Below are 27033 nucleotides of genomic sequence, written 5' to 3'. Positions count from 1 at the left end.
TGGCCCAGCGTCGTCCGGGTTTGGCCGGTGTAGTGAGCGTGCAATCACAAGATGCTGTGATTTACTCTCCAATCAGATGCAGTATCACAGCTTTCAATATAAATTACTGGACATCTAGAGCATCATCACATCTTAGTGATGTGTGATTTGCTGTATGTTACTCTCTCCCCGCCAGGACTCACTTAAAAAACAACACACAGTGATAATAGAGCTTATTTAAGACTTTAATAATCTGACAAGTAAACACAAGGGACCAGCTTTTGAAAACAGTATATGACAAAAATTGGAATACTGCATTGCAAAAGGGAAAGAATACATTTCAGAAACTTCACACTGACATACAGTAGTTTAATTAACTGCATAGTGGTTGACCAGCAATACCGGATATTGTATCATACAGTGTTGCACAGTCGTTGGGGTCATTATGGTTTTGGTCATAATCTGTCAGCATACAACAGGTGTTCGTTAGACCAGTCCATTCATTTATAATGTGATCAATCTTTCAATTTAGAAAGACCATTAGCCTACAGTAAAAAGCCTCAGAGGTGACGTATACAAAATATGTCCAGAAAAACAGCTATGTGAACAACAAATACAATCATTTGAAGAAAGAAAAAAGTTAAATGGCTGGAAGTAACTTAATACCAGTTTGTTGTTTCCTTTCCAGGCTAAGGAGTCTCCCTCCTAAAGAAAGAAATGCTATTTCTTCTCAGTGCAAGCATTTCCAAGATTTAGGTAAATCCTTTACAGGCGTAGGGAACATGCTTTATGTTTGGTCCCTCACTTCTCCCCCTTGTAGTTGATGACGTACGTTGGGGTATCAGTAACTTGTTCATCATGGGGATAACTATATCATGACACCTCAATGAGTTCTACTGAGTGGTTAGAGATGGTCTGTGAGGGGGACAGAGGCCTGACGTGCACAAATTAGATGTTCCCACTGTCACCTCCATCACCTCTGTTGTTCCCCCAAGGTTCTTAGTCTCAACCCCACTTTGGACCGCACATCCCATGATGCACTGCTTCCGCCTAAGCGACAGTGGGGCATCCCCTCTGTGGTATCCATTTTGGATGTAGCTGATTGGTGCAGGGTCTGACTGTGGTGCCGACCACTGACAGAAGGCAGAGGAAGCCACTTTCTCAGCTCTATGGATCCCTATGTGAGTCCTAGTGGGGTTGAGTTTGGGGCTGGGCTCCAAGGCATAACTGTTCACCATGGTGCCACATGATCCATCCACCATGCTGATGCGAGGGGCGGAGCGCATGGCACTAATGCTGCCGCCCACGCCTCTGTCACCACCATTCTCCTCCTGGTGGCCCAGCACGTGCTGGCGCAGGATCCTGCGGAAGGTGTGGCGGAACTCCCGGATGCGGTATGCGTAGATGAAGGGGTTGACCACGGAGTTGGCGTGGGACAGGAGGATGGCGATGTTCATCACCCATATGTGTGGGCGCCCACAGTCCTGGCAGAACAGGTTGAAGCAGTTGATGATGTGCAGGGGCAGCCAGCAGAAGGCGAACAGCCCCACGATGATGGCCAGAGACTTCGCCGCGTGGACCTCCTTCTGCAGGGTGGAGCGGGAAGAGGTGGACGACGAACTTGTCCCGTGGGTGTACATGTGAGCCAGCTTCAGGTCCATCAGCCTCAGTTGGCGCCGCGCCGCCATGAAGATGCGGGCGTAGATGGCCAGCATGACCAGCAGAGGCACCAGCACACAGCCAAAGAAGTTGAAGTAGACCATGTAGTGCAGGGTCACCACACCCTCAAACAGGCACTCTGTCATGCCCACGGGGCATGAGCTGCTGTTGGTGGCAGTGGCACCCCTGTTCCAGCCCAGCATGGGCGTGAGGCCGATGCCCACAGAGAGAACCCAGCACACTGCGATGATGCTCTTCGCCCTCCCTGCCGTCACAAGGCTGTTATACCTAAAGATCACATGAAAACACAAGAGAGGAATTCAGACAGGTGCTTTATATTGTTACATGACAAACATTGACGTTCCCAGGATGAGAGAGTTCCTTTTTTCAAGCCCAGACAGCCTTTATACAGAGAATGTACCAGTATCTACTTATATGGGAAATGAGTCCATTGTTTGACAGACTCGACTAGCCCTGCCATACTAGGAGATGGAGCAGCGGATATCAGCTCATGTACAATATGTGGACTTAAGAAAGCATTTCCTGTGATTTAAGGAACATTGCACAAAAGCTTATCTACCCTCTGATGTAACCCTTGTTGGCTGTCCTTTGTTTGTGCCCCAGACATTACACAAATGAAAATCTGTGTTCTATGTAATATGCAGAATGAGATCAACCGATTTCTATATATTTTTTAAAATTAACCTTTATTTAACTAGGCAAGTCAGTTAAGAACAAATTCTTATTTAATAATATCACAAACCACTCAATATTGCGATACACCACAGTTATAGTAATTTAAGGCAAATATTCGCTCAGCATTAAAGGAAATATTAAGGAAATTAGTCAGTCAGTCTTAAAGCCAATAGTTGTAATGAACAGAATATCAAGCTGTTGTCAGGTCTTTCTGTCAGTTTTTTTCCATTGGCCATGTCTAAACCAGAGTTCATAATGTAAAATCTCAAAGAGCAGCGCCACAGACACATGACCCAGTTGTTTGTGGTTAAGGGGTGGGTTGAGGAGTCCAGGAGGGCTTAGGCCTCTTTGACGGAGACCTCTGTGGACCAGGGTGGATCTAGAGCTCAGGATGTAATGAAAGCTCATTCATATCCACATACATGCAAATGCATACACATACACAGGCTGGGTCCCTAACCCTAACCTGCTATGACTTTAACACGAAGGCAATGCCTTCGCACGGGAGAATCAAAATTACAGTTGTGACTGTGACCACACGCTTGTAGTATGAGGCACGGTATTTCCCATGAGGCACCCTATTTCACTCCAGTTTCACTCTTTAATAAGAAAGGGGAGATATGCAAGTTGAACATTTTGGTTGTTGTTGCCAAGTTTTCGGGTTGAGTTGTTTGGTTGTAGTCTGCAGGAAATATCCATTCACAAAAGTTTTGAGAATGACACAAATATTAATTTTCACAAAGTCTGCTGCCTCAGTTTGTATGATGGCAATTTGCATATACTCCAGAATGTTATGAAGAGTGATCAGATGAATTGCAATTAATTGCAAAGTCCTACTTTGCCATGCAAATGAACTGAATCCCCCAAAAACATTTCCACTGCATTTCAGCCCTGCCACAAAACGACCAGCTGACATCATGTCAGTGATTCTCTCGTTAACACAGGTGTGAGTGTTGACGAGGACAAGGCTGGAGATCACTCTGTCATGCTGATTGAGTTCGAATAACAGACTGGAAGTTTCAAAAGGAGGGTGGTGCTTGGAATCATTGTTCTTCCTCTGTCAACCATGGTTAGCTGCAAGGAAACACGTGCCGTCATCATTGCTTTGCACAAAAAGGTCTTTACAGGCAAGGATATTGCTGCCAGTAAGATTGTACCTAAATCAACCATTTATCGGATCATCAAGAACTTCAAGGAGAGCGGTTCAATTGTTGTGAATAAGGCTTCAGGTCGCCCAAGAAAGTCCAGCAAGCGCCAGGACCGTCTCCTAAAGTTGATTCAGCTGCGGGATCGGGGCACCACCAGTACAGAGCTTGCTCAGGAATGGCAGCAGGCAGGTGTGAGTGCATCTGCACGCACAGTGAGGCGAAAACTTTTGGAGGATGGCCTGGTGTCAAGAAGGGCAGCAAAGAAGCCACTTCTCTCCAGGAAATACATCAGGGACAGACTGATATTCTGCAAAAGGTACAGGGATTGGACTGCTGAGGACTGGGGTAAAGTCATTTTCTCTGATGAATACACCCTTTCCGATTGTTTGGGGCATCCGGATGAAAGCTTGTCCGGAGAAGACAAGGTGAGCGCTACCATCAGTCCTGTGTCATGCCAACAGTAAAGCATCCTGAGACCATTCATGTGTGGGGTTGCTTCTCAGCCAAGGGAGTGGGCTCACTCACAATTTTGCCTAAGAACACAGCCATGAATAAAGAATGGTACCAACACATCCTCCGAGAGCAACTTCTCCCTACCATCCAGGAACAGTTTGTGATAAACAATGCCTTTTCCAGCATGATGGAGCACCTTGCCATAAGGCAAAAGTGATAACTAAGTGGCTCGGGGAACAAAACATCGATATTTTGGGTCCATGGTCAGGAAACTCCCCAGACCTTATTCCTATTGAGAAGTTGTGGCCAATCCTCAAGAGGCGGGTGGACAAACAAAAACCCACAAATTCTTACAAACTCCAAGCATTGATTATGCAAGAATGGGCTGCCATCAGTCAGGATGTGGCCCAGAAGTGAATTGACAGCATGCCAGGGTGGATTGCAGAGGTCTTGAAAAAAGAAGGGTCAACACTGCAAATATTGACTCTTTGCATCAACTTCATGTAATTGTCAATAAAAGTCTGACACTTATGAAATGCTTGTAACTATACTTCAGTATTCCATAGTAACATCTGACAAAAATATCTAAAGACACTGAGCCAGCAAACTTTGTGGAAATTAATATTTGTGTCATTCTCAACTTTTGGCCATGACTGTATATTCAAATTTACATATTTGTCCCTTATGCAAACTTGAGTGCCTTATTAACATTAACATTAAAATAGCATACTGAAATAGCTATCTAGACATTTATTGCAGGCCATTTGTTGCAGTTAAACATTACATACAACACTAAACTAGCTATCTACAGATTTATTGCTGTGGTTTGTTGAAGTTAATGTTCATAATGACTGGTGTTGAGCAGATAGCAACCTGGGTTATCTATTTAATTATTTTATTATATACACAATACCAGTCAAAGGTTTGGACACACCTACTCATTCAAGGGTTTTTCTTTATTTTACTATTTTCTACATTGTAGAATAAAAGTGAAGACGTCAAATCTATGAAATAACACAAATGGAACAATGTACTATCCAAAACAATTCTTCAGCAAATATATTTTATATTTGAGATTATTCAAAGTAGCCACCCTTTGCCTTGATGACAGCTTTGCACACTCTTGGCATTCTCTCAACCAGCTTCATGAGGTAATCACCTGGAATGCATTTGAATTACCAGGTGTGCCTTGTAAAAAGTTAATTTGTGGAATTTCTTTCCTTCTTAATGCGTTTCAGCCAATCAGTTGTGTTGTGACAATGTAGGGGTGGTATACAGAAGATAGCCCTATTTGGTAAAAGACCAAGTCCATATTATGGCAAGAACAGCTCAAATAAGCAAAGAGAAACGACAGTCCATCATTACTTTAAGACATTAAGGTCAGTCAATCCGGAAAATGTAAAGTGCAGTCACAAAATGCGCTATGATGAAACTGGCTCTCATGAAGACCGCCACAGGAAAGTAAGACCCAGTTACCTTTGCTGCAGAGGATAAGTTCATTGGAGTTACCAACCTCAGAAATTGCCCACCAAATAAATGCTTCACAGAGTTCAAGTAACAGACACATCTCAACATCAACTTTTCAGAGGAGAATTCGTGAATCAGGCCTTCATGGTCGAATTGCTGCAAAGAAACAACTACTAAAGAACACCAATAAGAAGATGATACTTGCTCTTGGGCAAAGAAACACGAGCAATGGACATTAGATCGGTAGAAATCTGTCCTTTAGTCGGATGAGTCCAAATTTGAGATTTTTGGTTCCAACCGCCATGTTCCCACCGTGAAGCATGGAGGAGGAGGTGTGATGATGTGGGGGTGCTTTGCTGGTGACACTGTAAGTGATTTATTTAGAATTCAAGGCACACTTGACCAGCACAGCTACCACAACATTCTGCAGCGATATACCATCCCATCTGGTTTGCGCTTAGTGGGACTATCATTTGTTTTTGTGTCTTCCCCAAGTTCCTCCCCCAAATCCTTTTGCAATCGAGTCTTTAAAGGCAGCAAAGAAGGGTTCTGTAAGTCATTAGGCCAGCATCCTGGAGTCGCCTTTTCACTGTTGATGTTGAGAACGGTGTTTTGTGGGTACTATTTAATGAAGCTGCCAGTTGAGGACTTGTGAGGCATCCGTTTCTCAAACTAGACACTCTAATGTATTTGTCCTCTTGCTCAGTTGTGCCCCAGGGCCTCCCACTCCTCTTTCTATTCTGGTTAGAGCCAGTTTACGCTGTTCTGTGAAGGGAGTAGTTTTTTAAAATATTTTTTATTTTATTTCACCTTTATTTAACCAGGTAAGCTAGTTGAGAACAAGTTCTCATTTACAACTGCATCCTGGCCAAGATAAAGCAAAGCAAAGCAGTGCGACACAAACAACAACACAGAGTTACACATGGAATAAACAAGCGTACAGTCAATAACACAATAGAAAAAAAGTATATGTACAGTGTGTGCAAATGGCGTGAGGAGGTAGGCAATAAATAGGCCATAGTAGCGAAATAATTACAATTTAGCAGATTAACACTGGAGTGATAAATGAGCAGATGATGTGCAAGTAGAGATAATGGTGTGCAAAAGAGCAGAAAAGTAAATAAAAACAATATGGGGATGAGGTAGGTAGATTGGGTGGGCTATTTACAGATGGACTATGTACAGCTGCAGCGATCATTTAGCTGCTCAGATAGCTGATGTTTAAAGTTAGTGAGGGAAATATAAGTCTCCAACTTCAGCCATTTTTGCAATTTGTTCCAGTCACTGGCAGCAGAGAACTGGAAGGAAAGGTGGCCAAAGGAGGTGTTGGCTTTGGGGATGACCAGTGAGATATACCTGCTGGAGCGCATGCTACGGGTGGGTGTTGTTATCGTGACCAGTGAGCTGAGATAAGGCGGACCTTTACCTAGCATAGACTTATAGATGACCTGGAGCCAGTGGGTCTTGCGACGAATATGTAACGAGGGCCAGCCGACTAGAGCATACAGGTCTCAGTGGTGGGTGATATAAGGGGCTTTGGTAACAAAACGAATGGCACTGTGATAGACTGCATCCAGTTTTCTGAGTAGAGTATTGGAAGCTATTTTGTAAATGACATCGCCAAAGTCGAGGATCGGTAGGATAGTCAGTTTTACTAGGGTAAGTTTGGCGGCGTGAGTGAAGGAGGCTTTGTCGCGAAATAGAAAGCCGATTCTAGATTTGATTTTGGATTGGAGATGTTTAACCTGTTGGGGCTAGGGGGCAGTATTTGCACGGCCGGATAAAAAACGTACCCGATTTAAACTGGTTACTACTCTTGCCCAGAAACGAGAATATGCATATAATCGATTTGGATAGAAAACACTCTAAAGTTTCTAAAACTGTTTGAATGGTGTCTGTGAGTATAACAGAACTCATATGGCAGACCAAAACCTGAGAAGATTCCATACAGGAAGTGCCCTGTCTGACAATTTGTTCTCCTTCTGTGGCATCTCTATCGAAAATACAGCATCTCTGCTGTAACGTGACATTTTCTAAGGCTTCCATTGGCTCTCAGAAGGCGCCAGAAAGTGTGATGGGGTGTCTGCAGTCTCTGGGCTAAGTACAGGAGCTCTGTTTGTGAGTGGTCAGGCTGAGAACAGTGACACTGGAGATGCGCGTTCATGACAATTCTCAATTTTTTTCTTTCAGCCTTTGAATGAATACAATGTCACCCGGGTGGAATATTATCGCTATTTTACGAGAAAAATCGCATAAAAATTGATTTTAAACAGCGTTTGACATGCTTCGAAGTACGGTAATGGAATATTTTGCATTTTTTTGTCACGAAATGCGCTCGCGTGTCACCCTTCGGATACTGACCTGAACGCACGAACAAAACGGAGCTATTTGAATATAACTATGGATTATTTGGAACCAAAACAACATTTGTTGTTGAAGTAGAAGTCCTGGGAGTGCATTCTGATGAAGAACAGCAAAGGTAATACAATTTTTCTTATAGTAAATCTGATGGGTGTCAAATTAGCTTGCTGTGATGGCCGGGCTATGTACTCAGAATATTGCAAAATGTGCTTTCGCTGAAAAGCTATTTTAAAATCTGACACAGCGATTGCATAAAGGAGTTCTGTATCTATAATTCTTAAAGTAATTGTTATGTATTTTGTGAACGTTATTCATTAGTAATTTAGTAAATTCACCGGAAGGTTTCGGTGGGTATGCTAGTTCTGAACATCACATGCTAATGTAAAAAGCTGGTTTTTGATATAAATTTGAACTTGATTGAACAAAACATGCATGTATTGTATAACATAATGTCCTAGGAGTGTCATCTGATGAAGATCATCAAAGGTTAGTGCTGCATTTAGCTGTGGTTTTGGTTTTTGTGACATATATGCTTGCTTTGAAAATGGCTGTGTGATTATTTTTGGTAGGGTACTCTCCTGACATAATCTAATGTTTTGCTTTCGCTGTAAAGCCTTTTTGAAATCGGACAATGTGGTTAGATTAACGAGAGTTATCTTTCAAATGGTGTAAAATAGTCCTATGTTTGAGAACTTTGAATTATGACATTTTGTGGTTTTAAATTTGGCGCTCTGATTTGTCGCTGGCTGTTGAATAGTGTGGGACGATTTTTTCCCACGTACCCTAGAGAGGTTAATATGAGTCTGGAAGGAGAGTTTACAGTCTAGCCAGACACCTAGGTATTTGTAGTTGTCCACATATTCTAGGTCAGAACCGTCCAGGGTAGTGATGCTAGTTGGGCGGGCGGGTGCGGGCAGCGAACGGTTGAAAAGCATGCATTTGGTTTTACTAGCGTTTAAGAGCAGTTGGAGGCCACGGAAGGAGTGTTGTATGGCATTGAAGCACGTTTGGAGGTTAGTTAACACAGTGTTCAAAGAAGGGCCAGATGTATACAGAATGGTGTGGTCTGCGTAGAGGTGGATCAGGGAATCACCCGAAGCGAGAGCGACATCATTGATATATACAGAGAAAAGAATCGGCCCGAGAATTGAACCCTGTGGTACCCCCATAGAGACTGCCAGAGGTCCGGACAACAGGCCCTCCAATTTGACACACTGAACTCTGTCTGCGAAGTAGTTGGTGAACCAGGCGAGGCAGTCATTTGAGAAACCAAGGCTGTTGAGTCTGCCGATAAGAATACGGTGATTGACAGAGTCGAAAGTCTTGGCCAGGTCGATGAAGACGGCTGCACAGTACTGTCTTTTATCGATGGCGGTTATGATATCATTTAGTACCTTGAGCGTGGTTGATGTGCACCTGTGACCAGCTCGGAAACCGGATTGCACAGCGGAGAAGATACGGTGGGATTTGAAATGGACAGTGATCTGTTTATTAACTTGGCTTTCGAAGACTTTAGAGCAGCAGGGCAGGATGGCTATAGGTCTATAACAGTTTGGGTCTAGAGTGTCACCCCCTTTGAAGAGGAGGATGACCGCGGCAGCTTTCCAATCTTTAGGGATCTCAGATGATACAAAAGAGAGGAATAGTACACAGCGTTGTACGAGATCTTCAGTTTCTTGGCAATTTCTCGCATGGAATAGCTTTTCTTTTCTCAGAACAAGAATAGACTGATGAGTTTCAGAAGAAAGTTCTTTGTTTCTGGCCATTTTGAGCCTGTCATCAAACCCACAAATGCTGATGCTCCAGATACTCAACTAGTCTAAAGAAGGCCAGTTGTATTGCTTCTTTAATCATTTTCAGCTGTGCTAACATAATTGCAAAAGGGTTTTCTAATGATCAATTAGCCTTTTAAAATGATAAAATTGGATTAGCTAACACAACGTGCCATTGGAACACAGGAGTGATGGCTGCTGATAATGGGCCTCTGTACACCTATGTAAGTATTCCATAAAAAAATCAGCCATTTCCAGCTACAATAGTCATTTACCACATTAACAATGTTTACACTGTATTTCTGATCAATTTTATGTTTTTCTAATGGACAAAAAATTCGATTTTCTTTAAAAACCAAGGACATTTCTAAGTGACCCCAAACTTTTGAACGGTAGTGTACAGCTGAAATTGCACCCCTAGGAAGCTTGTTTAGCTCAAAGATGCTCTCTATAGCTGTATTCGCAGGCCTATGGGGAAATTCAGGTGTGTTAGCTCTGACAAAGTTCCTAGTCTAGAGTTGAACTTTTCCTGTAGTTGAGCAAAAGAGGCAAATGTATCATCAAATAATAATTGGGATAGTGAGGAGAGGCCCAGTGAATGTCAGATGCCAAAAGCCCCATCATTTAAAGATGGATGAAATAAAATGTTCTGATTGATTGGGCCTGATAGAGAAACGCCTCGGAGGCTAAAGGCTAAACGGAACTGATTCCAAATTTTAAGAGATTGCTTTACAATTGGGTTGACACACCTTTTGCCTAGGGACACTGGGAGAGATGAGCACAACACAGAAGATAGTGCAGCAGGTTTACACGATTCAGACTCCATCTGGACCCAGAGGGGTCTTGGGCCAGAAGGATCAGTCTGTCACCAGTACAAAAGGGCTCTGAAATTTGCAGCCCAATAGTATGTCTGAAAATTTGGTAGAGCTAAACCACCCAATGCCTTAGGCTTCTGTAAATGTTTTCTACCAATCCGCGGTACCTTGCCATCCCAAATAAAATACATGAATGTTTGATCCAGTGAATTAAAAAAAGATTTTGGAATAAAAATGGGTTAACATTGAAATAAACATTTGGGCAACACATTCATTTTAATGGCATTAATCCTTCCAATAAGAGAAATAGGTAGATTTCCAAAAAGTAAATGATTGTTTCAAACTGTCTGCTAGAGCAACAATGTTTTCCTTAAACAAATTTGAATATTTCCTTGTTACTTTAACTCCCAAGTAGGTGAACTGATCCAGAACAATCCTAAACTGAAAGCTTGTAAAAGAGCACTTAAAAGCAGCCATATTTACAGGAAAAGGCTCTCTTGCCTAGATTCAGCTTGTACCCTGAGATTGATCTAAACTTTTTAAGAATAGATAAGGCATGTGGTAATGAGGTATCAGGGTTGGAGATAAACAAAAGGAGGTCGTCAGCATATAGCGAGACTTTCTGCTCTAAGCCCGTTCTGATTATACCGTGAATGGCATCATTAGAGCGCAGTGCAACAGCGAGGGGCTCAATTGCCAAAACAAACAACAAGGGGGAGAGTGGACAACCCTGTCTGGATCCGCGGTGCAAGGCAAAATAGTCAGAGGACAAGTTGTTAGTCCATACCAAAGCCATGGGAGAAAAATAAATAATCTTTATCCATGCAATGAATTTGGGGCCAAAGCCAAATCTATGAAGGGCATTTGTTAGCTAGTCCCACTCAACGCAGTCAAAAGCTTTTTCCACATCAAGCGAGACCACCACCTCCAGGTCCCCCAATGCTGGGGAGTAAAGTATATTCATAATGCGTCTAATATTGAAAAACAAATGCCTATTTCTCATAAAGCCAGTCTGGTCAGAGTGTATTACTTGGTGTAGCAAACCTTCCATAAGGATGGCTAAGAGCTTGGCTAGGATTCCATTCCAGGGGTCTTTGTTTTTCTTTAATGGTAATGAAATTGAAGCCTAATAAAGACTAGGCTTTGATGTATTAAGGCACTCTGCAAATAATCGAGAAAGGAATGGGCAAAGCAGACCGGAAAACATCCTGTAAAATTCGGTTGGAAAACCTTGCGGACCCGGTGATTTACCACTTTTCATTGCGGACACAGCTGTTGCAATCTCCTCAGGTGTAAATTCTTCTTCTAAACAGTCATAGGAGTCTGTATCAATTGAAAGCATATTCAGACCATTAAGGAATGAATCAGTCAGCAAAGGGTCTTGAGGAGATTCAGAGGTGTCTAGCGCAGAGTAAAATTGTTAGAATTGATCATTGATCTCTTTATGTATAACTGTGGTAGCACCAGACAGGGTCCTTATTTGTGGGATTAAACAGGAGGCCTTAGATTTACGGATCTGATGTGCAAGGAGTTTACTGGCCTTGTCGCCTTGTTCATACACTCTGTAAGAGTAATTGTTCAGCTTGTCTGGTAGAAACCTCATTAAATTCAGATTGGAGTAGCTGGCGTTCTTTAGGTAGATCAGAGGAAGGATCTATAGCATACTTCTCATCCAATGTAGCTATGGCTTCGCTCAGGTCTCGAAGCCGCTGAGAGCGAGCTTTGTTTTTGTTGGCGGTATGAGAAATAATTTGGCCACATAGGTATGCTTTGAGAGACTCCCATATGGTAGAGCAGGACATACTTGACGTTGAATTAATTTCTAGGAATAAGGTGATTTCAGAAGAAATTAAATAGACAAACTCCTTATCTGAGAGTAAAATGGGGTTAAGACGCCATTGATAACACATAGGACGTTGCTGGAGAATCTCTAGCTCAAGCACTAATGGTGAATGGTCAGAATTAACAATACTCTCATAAGTACAACTCTGAAAGTTAGGCAGAAGTTTTTTGTCCAAAAGAAGTAATCAATGCGGGAGTATGTTTGATGAACATTAGAAAAAAAGGAATACTGTCTATCTGTAGGGTGTAGGAAATTCCAGGCCTCACACAGCATATTTCTGAAGAAAAGATAGGGCACATTTAGATGGGACTGTAGTTCTTCTTGAGGACTGGGGACATTGTACAGTTGAAATCACCCCCTAAAATTAATGATATGCCTGCCGGCCCAACCCTCCCTAACACGGACGACGCTGGGCCAATTGTGCGCTGCACCATGGGCCTCCCGGTCGCAGCTGGCTGAGACAGAGCCTGAACTCGAACCCAGAATCTCTGGTGGCACAGCTGGCACTGCGATGCAGTTCCTTAGTCCACTGCGCCACCCGGGAGGCCTGTAGTCTGGCTTTTTTATTGCGGTTTTGGAGCAGTGGCTTCTTCCTTTCTGAGCGGCATTTCAGGTTATGTCAATATAGGACTCATTTTACTGTGGATATAGATACTTTTGTACCTGTTTCCTTCAGCATCTTCACAAGGTCCTTTGCTGTTGTTCTGGGATTGATTTGCACTTTTCGCACCAAAGTACGTTCATCTCTAGGAGACAGAACACTTCTCCTTCCTGAGCGGTATGACGGCTGCGTGGTCCCATGGTGTTTATACTTGCGTACTATTGTTTGTACAGATGAACGTTTTACCTTCAGGCGTTTGGAAATTGCTCCCAAGGATGAACCAGACTTGTGGAGGTCTACAATTTATTTTCTGAGGTCTTGGCTGATTTCTTTTGATTTTCCCATGATGTCAAGCAGAGGCACTGAGTTTGAAGCTCCTAAAGCCATGACATCATTTTCTGGAATTTCTTATTTCTATTATTCCTTATTTCTATTACAGCATATTGGATGACTGTCATTCATATTCCATTCACCCAGTTCAATGTAACATCGATAGGTTCAGGCTAAATGATACTCTACATGATAGAGTATCATATCGATACATGATACTTTAAATCTGTCGTTCTGTCCCTGAACAAGGCAGTTAACCCACTGTTCCTAGGCCGTCATTGTAAATAAGAATGTGTTCTTAACTGACTTGCCTAGTTAAATAAAAGGTTAAATAAAAAAATAAAAATAAATACTCAAATTTTCTCTATATCATGAGATTGCTACAACCTAGCCTATGAATGAAGGTTTACAACGTAGGTCAAGAGAAAAATTTGAGGTGACAGACAGTGACACATTCGATACCGCCTTGCACACTCTTGCCTGCATCTATCTTATCTAGGGTGTAAACAGTTGCAAACGATAGTTTCCATTGAACAAATTCAGATATGTTTATCCCTGTTTCGTTTGCTTCCATTTAAGAAAGGTTTTTCAACAGAATCGGTGGAATAAATACACCCCTGATCACAGTTCACTTTCATAGCAGCCACGTTGTATTTCTTCTCGCATCTATGCACTCTCCCCCCTCACTCTCCCCCTCTCAGTTTACCTTGACTTAAAAGAGTTCCAGTGTTGTGTCAGATAGTCAAAGCCATCTAGCTAACATAGAATCCCTCTGTTTGAGCAGGGTGTTTGAGTAGGCTAAACTAGCTAGCTGCCTTTGCTAGCTAAGTAAGTGAACATTACATTTTACATTTTAGTCATTTAGCAGACACTCTTATCCAGAGCGACTTACAGTAGTGAATACATACATTTCAATTTCATTTCATGCATTTTTTTAACGTTTTTTTTGTACTGGCCCCCCCATGGGAATCGAACCCACAACCCTGGCGTTGCACACACCATGCTCTACCAACTGAGCCACAGGGAAGGCTATGATAGTGAAAAAAGAGAAAATCTCTCTCTTGCTTCTCCTTCCTTTTTTAAGAAAATAATTTGTTAAACTGTTCAACTACTCGCCACATTTTATGCACTACAGCGCTAGCTAGCTGTAGCTTATGCTTCAGTAATAGATTAATTCTCTGATCCTTTGATTGGGTGGACAACATGTTAGTTCCTATTGCAAGAGCTCTGATAGGTTGGAGGACGTCCTTCGGAAGTTGTCATAATTACTATGTAAGTCTATGGATGGGGTGAAAACTAAGAGCGTCCTAGTTTTTTTTATATTATATTTTTATATTGACGTCATTATACACAGAGGAGGATGGAAGCTAGCTGTCCCCCGTCTACACCATGGTGCTAACCTACAGAGTGTTGTTGAGGGTACTGTAGACCTTCATTGCAAAACATTGTGTTTTAATCAATTAATTGGTGATGTGAATATATTTTTTTCATGTTTTACAATATGTATTTTTATGAAATTCACTGAGGATGGTCCTCCCCTTCCTCCTCTGAGGAGCCTCCACTGATCTGTGTAGTAATATTATTTGTATCTCAGAGAGCCATTTGCATTGCCAGTTATAGCCTAATGTTAGCTACCTAGCTAACACGGAACCTACACTACATTACCAAAAGTATGTGGGTACCTGCTCGTCAAACATCTTATTCCAAAATCTTGGGCATTAATATGGAGTTGCCCCCCCTTTGCTGCAATAACAGCCTCCACTCTTCTGGGAAGGCTTTCCACTAGAACATTGCTGCGGGGACTTGCTTCCATTCAGCCACAAGAGCATTAGTGAGGTCGGGCACTGATGTTGGGCAATTAGGCCTAGCTCGCAGTCGGCGTTCCAATTCATCCCAAAGGTGTTCGATGGGATTGAGGTCAAGGCTCTGTGCAGGCCAGTCAAGTTCTTCCACACCGATCTCGACAAACCATTTCTGTATGGAAATCGCTTTGTGAACGGGGGCATTGTCATGCTGAAACAGGAAAGGGCCTTCCCCAAACTGTTGCCACAAAGTTGGAAGCACAGAATCATCTAGAATGTAATTGTATACTGTAGAGTTAAGATTTCCCTTCACTGGAACTAAAGGGCCAAGCCCGAACCATGAAAAAACAGCCCCAGACCATCTGGCAAACCCAGATGAGTTAGTTGGACTGCCAGATTTGTGGCCTACCACAAGTTTTAAGTTCCTCGGCGTACATATCACGGACAAACTGAAATGGTCCACCCACAACTGACTTGTTGGAAAGGTGGCATCCTATGATGGTGCCACGTTGAAAGTTACTGAGCTCTTCAGTAAGGAAATTCCACTAACAATGTTTGTCTATGGATATTTCATGGCTGTGTGCCTGATTTTATACACCTGTTAGCAACGGGTGGCTAAAATAGCCGAATCAACTTATTTGAAGGGGTGTCCACATACTTTTGTAAATATAGTGTAGTTGGTTAGCTTTAGCTAGCTGCAGATTCATACTACAGCATTTCATGCATTGTGGCTAGCTAAGACAATCCATTTGTACTATATGCGTTAGGACAGTGGTTCCCAAACTTTTTATAGTCCCGTACCCCTTCAAATATTCAACCTCCAGCTGCATACCCCCTCTCGCACCAGGGTCAGCGCACTTTCAAATGTTGTTTTTTTGCCATCATTGTAAGCCTGCCACATACGATACATTTATTAAACATAAGAATGAGTGTGTTTTTGTCACAACCTGGCTCGTGGGAATGGACAAAGCGCTCTTATAGGACAAAGGCACAAATAATAATATAATAATAATCAATCATTTTGCTCTTTATTTCACCATCTTACATATAAAACCTTATTCGTTCATCAAAAATGGTGAATAACTCACCACAGGTTAATGAGAAGGGTGTGCTTGAAAGGATGCTCATAACTCTGCAATGTTGGGTTGTATTGGAGAGAGTCTCAGTCTTAAATCATTTTCCACACAGTCTGTGCCTGTATTTAGTTTTCATGCTAGTGAGGGCCGAGAATCCCCTCTCACATAGGTATGTGGTTACAAAGAGCATCAGTGTCTTAACAGCTGGATTTGCCAAGGCAGGATACTCTGAGTGCAGCCCATCCAGAAATCTGGCAGTGGTTTCTGATTAAATTCAATTTTCACAGAAACGCTTGTGGCAATTTCGATGAGGCTCTCTTGTTCAGATATCGGTAAGTGGACTGGAGGCAGAGCATGAAAGGGATAACAAATCCAGTTGTTTGTGTCATCCGTTTGGGGAAAGTACCTGCATAATTGTGCACCCAACTCACTCAGGTGCTTCGATATCACATTTGACATTTTCCGTAAGCTTGAGTTCATTTGCACACAATAAATTATACAATGATAGAAAGACCTGTGTGTTGTCCTTGTTAATGAAGACAGACAAGAGCTCCAACTTCTTAATCATAGCCTCAATTTTGTCCCGCGCATTGAAGATAGTTGCGGAGAGTCCTTGTAATCCTAGATTCAGATCATTCCGGCAAGAAAAAACATCACCCAGATAGGCCAGTCGTGTGAGAAACTCATCATCATGCAAGCGGTCAGATAAGACATTAAAGAAAACATTAAGCTCGTCTCTCAATTAAAAAAAACGTGTCAATACTTTGCCCCTTGATAACCAACGCACTTCTGTATGTTGTAAAAGCTTTACATGGTCACTGCCCATATCATTACATAGTGCAGAAAATACACAAGAGTTCAGGGGCCTTGCTTTAACAAAGTTAACCATTTTCACTGTAGTGTCCATAACATCTTTCAAGCTGTCAGGCATTCCCTTGGCAGCAAGAGCCTCTCGATGGATGCTGCAGTGTACTCAAGGGGTGTCGGGAGCAACTGCTTACACGCTCCCCTATGTCTCTCTGTCATGGCTTTTGCGCCATCAGTACAGATACCAAAACATCTTGACCACCAAAGTCCATTTGATGTCACAAAGTTGTCCAGTACTTTAAAAATATCCTCTCCTGTTGTCCTGGTTTCCAGTGGTTTGCAGAAGAGGATGTCTTCCTTAATTGACCCCCCATAAACGTAACGGACATATACCAGGAGCTGTGCCAGGCCCGCCACGTCTGTTGACTCATCTGTAACGCATAGAATTGACTGGCTTGTATGCGAAGCAGTAATTGTTTCAAAACATCTCCCGCCATGTCACTGATGCGTCATGAAACAGTGTTGTTTGGTAAAGATATTGTCTGTATAGTTTCTTTGGCCTTTTCCCCCAGCATTCTCCCAGCCATTTCCGTGGCAGCAGGAAGAATGAAGTCCTCCACAATAGCACGGGGCTTGCCTGTCCTAGCCACTCGGTAGCTCACCATATAAGATGCTTCTAGCCTTTCTTATTAATGGTATCTGTTGCTTTTATACATGTCTTACTACTCGAAAGTCTTAATTCTCGCTCCAAAAACTCCTGTGGCTTTTTTTTTCAAATTGGCATGTTTTTGATTTCAAAATGTCTGCGCAAGAGTGAAGGTTTCATTGAGTTGTGAGATAGTACTTTTGCACATATAACACACTGTGGCTGAGGAAAGGCACTACTCCCAATATAAGTGAACCCCAAATGAATGTAGTTCTCATCATATTTGCACCTCTTCGATGGTTCAACGTCCCTGTCTGTTGTTCGGTGCTTTCCCGGGTAAGGGGGCAGTAGCTCCTCAGCTGCATCAGATTCACAACTATCAGTGTCCATACCAGCTGGGCTAACAACAAATGTAGAATTACTGATGCTAGCATTGGATTTTCTCGTGGAAGCAGAACAACTTGTGTCGTCAACAGGTGCAGGTGTAGTACTGCTGGTAGTAGCAGTACTACCAGTAGAGCTGGTATATGTCTATGGACGTGGGCCTTACTTTTCTTTAACCATTTATCAATTTTCGAGCAAACGGAATGAGCAGCAGCTACGTTTGGCTACATACGGACCGTTAATAGAATTCCTGCGAGAGAGTAACGGTTAATGTGATTGGATGTTAATTATTTGACTAGGCTACCTGTATTTGACATTGTGATGTTATTTCACTGAACACTAGATGGTTTGATTTTATTTTTGGCAGTGAAACTGTCACGCCCTGATCTGTTTCACCTGTCCTTGTGATTGTCTCCACCCCTCCAGGTGTCGCTTGTTTTCCCCAGTATATTTATCCCTGTGTTTCCTGTCTCTCTGTGCCAGTTTGTCTTGTATGTTTCCAAGTCAAGCAGCGTTTTTTCCCGTTCTACTGCTTTTTGCATTTCTCCTTTTTCTAGTCCTCCCGGTTTTGACCCTTGCCTGTTTCTGGACTTTGTACCCGCCTGCCTGACCATTCTGCCTGCCTTGACCATGAGGCTGTCTGCCACTCTGTACCTCCTGGACTCTGATCTGGTTTTGACCTTTTGCCTGTCCAAGACCATTCTCTTGGATTAATAAACATTGTAAGACTGCAACCATCTGCCTCCTGTGTCTGCATTTGGGTCTCGCCTTGTGTCATGATAGAAACGAGGCTACCCAGGCGAATAAAAAAAAAAACACCCAAATGTATAGCCCCATTGGAAAATATACTGCTCAAAAAAATAAAGGGAACACTTAAACAACACATCCTAGATCTGAATGAAAGAAATAATCTTATTAAATACTTTTTTCTTTACATAGTTGAATGTGCTGAGAACAAAATCACACAAAAATAATCAATGGAAATCCAATTTATCAACCCATGGAGGTCTGGATTTGGAGTCACACTCAAAATTAAAGTGGAAAACCACACTACAGGCTGATCCAAGTTTGATGTAATGTCCTTAAAACAAGTCAAAATGAGGCTCAGTAGTGTGTGTGGCCTCCACGTGCCTGTATGACCTCCCTACAACGCCTGGGCATGCTCCTGATGAGGTGGCGGATGGTCTCCTGAGGGATCTCCTCCCAGACCTGGACTAAAGCATCCGCCAACTCCTGGACAATCTGTGGTGCAACGTGGCGTTGGTGGATGGAGCGAGACATGATGTCCCAGATGTGCTCAATTGGATTCAGGTCTGGGGAACGGGCGGGCCAGTCCATAGCATCAATGCCTTCCTCTTGCAGGAACTGCTGACACACTCCAGCCACATGAGGTCTAGCATTGTCTTGCATTAGGAGGAACCCAGGGCCAACCGCACCAGCATATGGTCTCACAAGGGGTCTGAGGAACTCATCTCGGTACCTAATGGCAGTCAGGCTACCTCTGGCGAGCACATGGAGGGCTGTGCGGCCCCCCAAAGAAATGCCACCCCACACCATGACTGACCCACCGCCAAACCGGTCATGCTGGAGGATGTTGCAGGCAGCAGAACGTTCTCCACGGCATCTCCAGACTCTGTCACGTCTGTCACGTGCTCAGTGTGAACCTGCTTTCATCTGTGAAGAGCACAGGACGCCAGTGGCGAATTTGCCAATCTTGGTGTTCTCTGGCAAATGCCAAACGTCCTGCACGGTGTTGGGCTATAAGCACAACCCCCACCTGTGGACGTCGGGCTCTCATACCACCCTCATGGAGTCTGTTTCTGACCGTTTGAGCAGACACATGCACATTTGTGGCCTGCTGGAGGTCATTTTGCAGGGCTCTGGCAGTGCTTCTCCTGCTCCTCCTTGCACAAAGGCGGAGGTAGCGGTCCTGCTGCTGGGTTGTTGCCCTCCTACGGCCTCCTCCACGTCTCCTGATGTACTGGCCTGTCTCCTGGTAGGGCCTCCATGCTCTGGACACTATGCTGACAGACACAGCAAACCTTCTTGCCACAGCTCGCATTGATGTGCCATCCTGGATGAGCTGCACTACCTGAGCCACTTGTGTGGGTTGTAGACTCCGTCTCATGCTACCACTAGAGTGAAAGCACCACCAGCATTCAAAAGTGACCAAAACATCAGCCAGGAAGCATAGGAACTGAGAAGTGGTCTGTGGTCCCCACCTGCAGAACCACTCCTTTATTGGGGGTGTCTTGCTAATTGCCTATAATTTCCACCTGTTGTCTATTCCATTTGCACAACAGCATGTGAAATGTATTGTCAATCAATGTTGCTTCCTAAGTGGACAGTTTGATTTCACAGACGTGTGATTGACTTGGAGTTACATTGTGTTGTTTAAGTGTTCCCTTTATTTTTTTGAGCAGTGTATAAATGGACTGTATAAATGTGAAACACATTTTTATTTGGCTTACCCCCGATGGCATTACGTGTACCCCTGGTGGTACACATACCCCAGTTTGGGAATATATGCATTAGGATAATGGTTCAATATCTTGCTACATGTCTAAACAAAAGACTCCACATAATTACATGACCCATCATGTTTGCCAGGTATGTCTGGGTGTGATTACAACTATCAATTGTATTTCATGAACATGTGTCATGTCTAGACAATAGTGACAGATTCACTTAGCTAGATGTGGCTGGGGGGTGGTTATAGCATTTATTTCGCATGGCACATCATTTTAGATGAGTGTGTCTCGGTAAGCATCATCTAATATTGATCAAATATGTGACCGCCATCCTGAAGCATTTTACCCAGTCATGCCACCTGAAAAACTTCACTGTTCCCTTCTGCTACAGTCACAGTATAGAATAGATGAGGTACTTGGGACATTCAACAAACAACACATTAAAAAATACATTTAGACATAACAAATAAAGACAACAGTTAATTGTAAAGATTATCAACTAATCTAACCCTACTTGACAACCACGCAAATATTATTCATTCCTCACAGACAAATTATTTAATTTACCAGGATGATAATGATCAAAGCCTTTCGTCCTTTTAATCCTTCCAACAGCACACACACGCTAACCCAATGAAGCCTGTGGAGACATTTATCTCTGTCTGTCCTACGGTGGGGAGATTAGCCCTAATAGAATAACCCTGCTATAATTCAATGTGTTTTCATACACAAATGCATTGTGCTGTGCACATCACTTATATCACAGCCAAGATCTAACGGGCCAGAGGACCTGCCTTTGATGTTCTGTAAATAAAACAACATATCAAGCATAGATGATACCTGTTTATGTTTGATAGTTGGTATACTATATTTGATAGTAAGACCAGGAGCAGTGTCACCACCATGCTCAGCCCTGTCCCCAGTCCCTTCCCTCTCCTCCCCTGCTAAGGTCATCACCTGAGAGGTCTCTTGATGGCAATGTAGCGGTCCACAGCGATGGCCAGCAGGCTGAAGATGGAGCTCTGAGTGAGCACCAGCACGAAGCAGGCAATGAACAGGCAGCCGTGGAAGTTGGCGCAGAAGCCCGTGCTGATGGTGATGGCGAAGGGGATGGCCAGCATGCCCACAGCGATGTCTGCCACTGCCAGGGACACCACAAAGTAGTTGGTGATGCTCTGCAGGGTGCTGTTGAGGCACACGGCCCAGCAGACCAGCACATTACCAGTCACGGCCAGGCAGGCGATCACCAGCTCCAGGACGATGTAGACCAGGGAGGCATTGTCCAACATGGTGGGGCTGGGGGCAAGTTGAAGGTCACAGCCAGAGTCTGAGTCAGGTAGCAGGGAAGGGGCCTCTCCCTCTCTACACGCATCGCTACACGTGCAGACTCTGGTCTTCCACCAGGGACCGTCTGTTTGATGATTAGCAGGCCCAACCACCAGTAACAACTTCCTGTTTCTATAGCCGTTGCCCAGAAATGGTGCCACTACCAACCACAGAGCAAATGAAGAAGTAATTCAAGGTTCACTCTACTGTCACGCTACAGAAGGTTGTTTGGTTCTCTCCTTCTTCCAATCCTTCTGTCCAATCGTGTTCTCTGTTGCTAACCTCAGGGGCTGGACACTACACACTGGGAGGGGCCGTTGCCAACCGTTGCCAACCAACTGTCACATGAAGATCAGTATCCTGCAGTGAGAAAGAGAGAGTCATGTTTACTGTTCATTTCTGATTGTTTATTTCACTTTTGTTTATTATCTATTAACATATGTTTCCCATGCCAATAAAGTCCCTTGAATTGAATTGAGAGAGAGCGAGAAAACAATCTCATTACTAGTCCCTGTACAAACAGGCTGCTGGTCAACCAGCATACACCAGGTCACAAAAGCAATTTGTCTCCCAAAGCCAGCAGCTCTGTTTCCCACACAGATCAAAGCACAGTCCAATAATACAGCTTTTATTTTAGGACAGCATTCCCCCCAAAAAAGGTCACACATCATCAGACCCCGTCATGCTTTTCTCTCCAATCAAGAACCAAGAATTACGCCAATGAGCGTAGCTATGTGAATTGTAGCGACACAGCTAGTACTATTATTGGAACAGATATTTAGAGCAGTGTTTCTATTGTAATCATTAACATGGCTGTTCCTATTCTAGTCAAGGTGTTGTCTTTTTCTCCAAAGCATTTCCATATTCAGCCAGGTTCTCCTATATCTAATGCAGTTGTTGGAAACTGTCTCTCCTGTTGCCAATACAAACCCCTGAGCAAGAGAGATTGAAATGGGAGCTAGTCTATTGAGTTTACTGGGTTTCACAAGCCCAGGGGAGCGAAGTAGAGACAGAGACATACCATTCCTATGCCAGTTATTAATCAGCCTCACTTCAAAAGCCCTATAGTTTTGTACGAGTATACACCTCTGGATATGTATACATGGATCAAATCAAATTGTATTCGTCACATGCTTTGTAAACAACAGGTGCAACAGTGAAATGCTTACTTACGGGTCCTTTTCCAATAATGCAGAGAGAAAGGTAAAGATGGATACTAGCTATTACCTGAAAGTTCAGTATCATGACAGAAAGTGTAGACAGAGGGAAACTATGACGTAGCGTAAGATTAAGCATTCTCAATGTGAAAACACTGCTGTTCGCTTACTGATAATATACAGGGGGCAGTTTTCTTCTTCTATTTATAGTAAGTAGCTAGTTGTTATCAGGCCTGACGGAACCCTCTTGGCTATCAAGTTTAGACAGAGATTAGACAGCATACCTCAAAAAAATGTGCCTTCAATCAGGGAGACAATGTGACTGCTCTTTTATCCTGGTCCAGTGGGTCTGTAACCCCTGAACCTCTCTCTCTCACCCCACATCCCCAGAGCCCCTATGGAGTGAGATAAGGACAGTGGAATCTAGGGAGGGGGAGGCAAAGGGTTGTAGTAGGAGGGCTCGTCCGGGAAATAATTTCTCTGGAGTAGGTTAATGGGCAGACAGACAGGCAGATAAATTGTGTTGTCATTGCTGATGTGAAAGGGATCTGACTTCTGTCACGAAGTAGTGGTAAAAGAAAATAGGTGGGTAAACTCTGATTGCCTGTCGATAAGAAAAAAGTAAAGCTCACTTTACTTTAAATGCATTTTCCTCAAAAGGTGGGTAAACTTTTAGGCAGAAAAATGACGTGGGTAAACTAGAGGTGGGTAGCTGCAGCCCAATATGGCAACCGGAGTATGGGCAAGTGGGTGTGTCGAAAGCGCTCTGCTATAGACAGTTTTGATCACGCTGTTTTTTTCTTTCTTACCACGCAACTACCATACGATATTTCACCGTTAGTTTTACAGAAATAATGGTATATGTTCAGTTATTAAAACTGATGGTAAAAGTACTGATGATGGGTGTAATGTTGCTTGTATGTGTTGTATGTGTGTGCTTACGTTGACCGTCACCCTGATATTGGCTACTAGGTAGCTACAGTGAGGGAAAAAAGTATTTGATCCCCTGCTGATTTTGTATGTTTGCCCACTGACAAAGAAATGAGCAGTCTATAATTTGAATAGTAGGTTTATTTGAACAGTGAGACAGAATAACAACAAAAATATCCAGAAAAACGCATGTCAAAAATGTTAAATTGATTTGCATTTTAATGAGGGAAATAAGTATTTGACCCCCTCAATCAGAAAGATTTCTGGCTCCCAGGTGTCTTTTATACAGGTAACGAGCTGAGATTAGGAGCACACTCTTAAAGGGAGTGCTCCTAATCTCAGCTTGTTACCTGTATAAAAGACACCTGTACACAGAAGCAATCAATCAATCAGATTCCAAACTCTCCACCATGGCCAAGACCAAAGAGCTCTCCAAGGATGTCAGGGACAAGATTGTAGACCTACACAAGGCTGGAATGGGCTACAAGACCATCGCCGAAGCAGCTTGGTGAGAAGGTGACAACAGTTGGTGCGATTATTCGCAAATGGAAGGAACACAAAAGAACTGTCAATTTCCCTCGGCCTGGGGCTCCATGCAAGATCTCACCTCGTGGAGTTGCAATGATCATGAGAACGGTGAGGAATCAGCCCAGAACTACACGGGAGGATCTTGTCAATGATCTCAAGGCAGCTGGGACCATAGTCACCAAGAAAACAATTGGTAACACACTACGCCGTGAAGGACTGAAATCCTGCAGCGCCCGCAAGGTCCCCCTGCTCAAGAAAGCACATATACATGCCCATCTGAAGTTTGCCAATGAACATCTGAATGATTCAGAGGACAACTGGGTGAAAGTGTTGTGGTCAGATGAGACCAAAATGGAGCTCTTTGACATCAACTCAACTCGCCGTGTTTGGAGGAGGAGGAATGCTGCCTATGACCCCAAGAACACCATCCCCACCGTCAAACATGGAGGTAGAAAGATTATGCTTTGGGGGTGTTTTTCTGCTAAATAAATATCAACTAAAAATGGTGTGGTACGAACTCATTGGTGGGACTCGGGTTTGTGCAGATTCCCGGATTATGCGACGTTCAGAATGAGACTGTAGAGGAAATTGATTAATTAGCGACTGTTGTAAAATCGATATTCTGATATTCTTTGAGTTAATTTGGGAAATAGAAACTCAATAAAAACAATTTTCCCATGGTGCCCCAGGTTAATGAGTTAATAATTGCCTGATTCATTTAATCACGCAATTCTAAATCGTTAATCATTCATTGAGCAGCAGTCGTCACATTAACCGATACAACGTCACGAAAATGGCAAGACTTGAAAATGGCTGTCTAGCAATGATCAACAACCATCTTGACAGAGCTTGAATTTTTGTTTAAAGAATAATGTGCAAATATTGTACAATCCATGTGTGCAAAGTTCTTAGAGACTTAACCCGAAAGACTCACAGCTGTAATCTCTGCCAGAGATAATTCTAACATCTATTGACTGCATTTGATTTTCAATATATTTGCAAATAAAAAAATAATTAAAAAAACATGTTTTCACATTATCATTATTGTGTATTGTGTGTAGACGGGTAAGATTTTTAGAAATGTATTTTTTATTTAATACATTTTGGAATAAGTCACGGCATATGAATACTTTCTGAAGGCACTGTAGATGCTTATCAATATGAGTTATTTCTTGTGTAAGCTGCTATCATAGTTTAAATTAAATCATGGGAGGGACAAGTATGGCCACGTTAGCTACCACTGGCGTTTACCCTCCAATACACCACTGATGACATTTCAGTGACGTCATTTCAGTAGCTGTGACAACATGGTAGTTTCAACTACAATGATACATCATAACATGGACTCTTCACGCTGATATACACTGACTGTGCTCTTTGTATGACAGGCTGACCAGTTGAATCCAGGTGAATCCTAACTGGAAGGTTTACATTACACTGAGTGTAAAAAACATTAAGAACACCTGCTCTTTCCATGACACAGACTGACCAGGTAAATCCACGTGGAAACATATGATCCCTTATTGAGGTCCCCTGTTAAATCCACTTCAAATCAGTGTAGATGAAGGGGAGGATACAGGTTAAAGGAATATTTTTAAGCCTTGAGACATGGCTTGTGTATGTGTGCCATTAAGAGACTGAATGGGCAAGAAAAAAAGATTTAATGCTGCTGGGTTTTTCACGCTCAACAGTTTCCTGTGTGTATCAAGAATGGTTTACCACCCAAAGGACATCCAGCCAACTTGACACAACTGTGGGAAGCATTGGAGTCAACATGGGCCAGCATTCCTGTGGAACGCTTTCGGCACCTTGTAGGGTCCACGCCCCAACGAATTGAGGCTGTTCTGAGGGCGAAAGGGGGTGCAACTCAATATTAGGAAGGTGTTCCTAATGTCACTCAGTGCATGTCCATTTATCTTGTTTGTATGTTTGTACGTGTGAGCCAATGAGTCAGTGTAAAATGTCTGCGTGTGTGTGTGTGTGTGTGTGTAGTGCCTTGAAGGAAGAGATAAGCACGTGCACATCCTTTGGAAAGACTGTATTGCAGGCCTGTCAATCAAAGCACCAGTTAGGCACCACAGAGGAGAGTGAAAACAAATGGCAGGACTGTTGCTGTTGGCCGTACAACTATATGAAATGCTGATGAAAGGGGAATTGGAGCTTGACTACATCTATGTCCTGAAGTGCAGACACAGATAGCAATAGAGACATAAACACAGCTCAAAGCCAAGCAAAAGATGCAAGGGTAATTTATGGGTCCCTGCTATACGGGATCCATGGGAAGGGTTAAGGTTAACGGCTGGAGCTGGCCCTGCCAAAACAAGTGACCAATGGGCGTCTGTACTATATCAAGGTGATAAGTATGATAGACATTCTCAGTAGAAAGTTTCCCAATATATTAACATGATCAACCTGTTTTAATATTAGTAGATGACAAGGTTGGGCTCAATTCCATTTCAGCTCAGTCAATTCAAGAAGACTGCAAAGAGTAGGACTCTAGTAGTACTATTGTAGTACTATTGTAGTAATTGAGTTATGAAGCTTATTGTAGCCAATTTTCTTAGTTACATTTTTGTTTACTATGATTTGAATGTAATGGGGAGGGAACAAGTTCATTAAATAACCAAACCCATTGCGTATAAAAAACGATATTAAAAGGACACAAAAATACACTCAGAACTTTTCACAATTTAGACACTTGTTTCACACAAATTACCTAAGAGCCACTTTGAGATTGGGGATATTTGCCTCTTGACAACAAATAGTTCTTCTTATTACTCTT

The 27033-nt window shown here is 42.9% G+C and overlaps 1 protein-coding gene across 1 annotated transcript; it reads right to left on the bottom strand.

Moving 5' to 3' along the window:
- Positions 1-203: 203 nt before the first annotated feature.
- LOC123723706 (adenosine receptor A2a) lies at positions 204-27033 on the bottom strand. The gene is made up of 3 exons (XM_045691669.1): positions 26968-27033; positions 21268-21996; positions 204-1926 (listed from the first exon to the last, which is right to left on the bottom strand). Exons 2-3 carry the CDS (start codon positions 21597-21599, stop codon positions 873-875), a joined length of 1386 nt encoding a protein of 461 aa, XP_045547625.1. The 5' UTR covers positions 21600-21996; positions 26968-27033; the 3' UTR covers positions 204-872.

The sequence above is a fragment of the Salmo salar genome, chromosome ssa01 (assembly GCF_905237065.1).
Source record: "Salmo salar chromosome ssa01, Ssal_v3.1, whole genome shotgun sequence".
NCBI classification, from domain to species: domain Eukaryota; kingdom Metazoa; phylum Chordata; class Actinopteri; order Salmoniformes; family Salmonidae; genus Salmo; species Salmo salar.
This window is presented reverse-complemented; position numbering and strand designations above follow the sequence as displayed.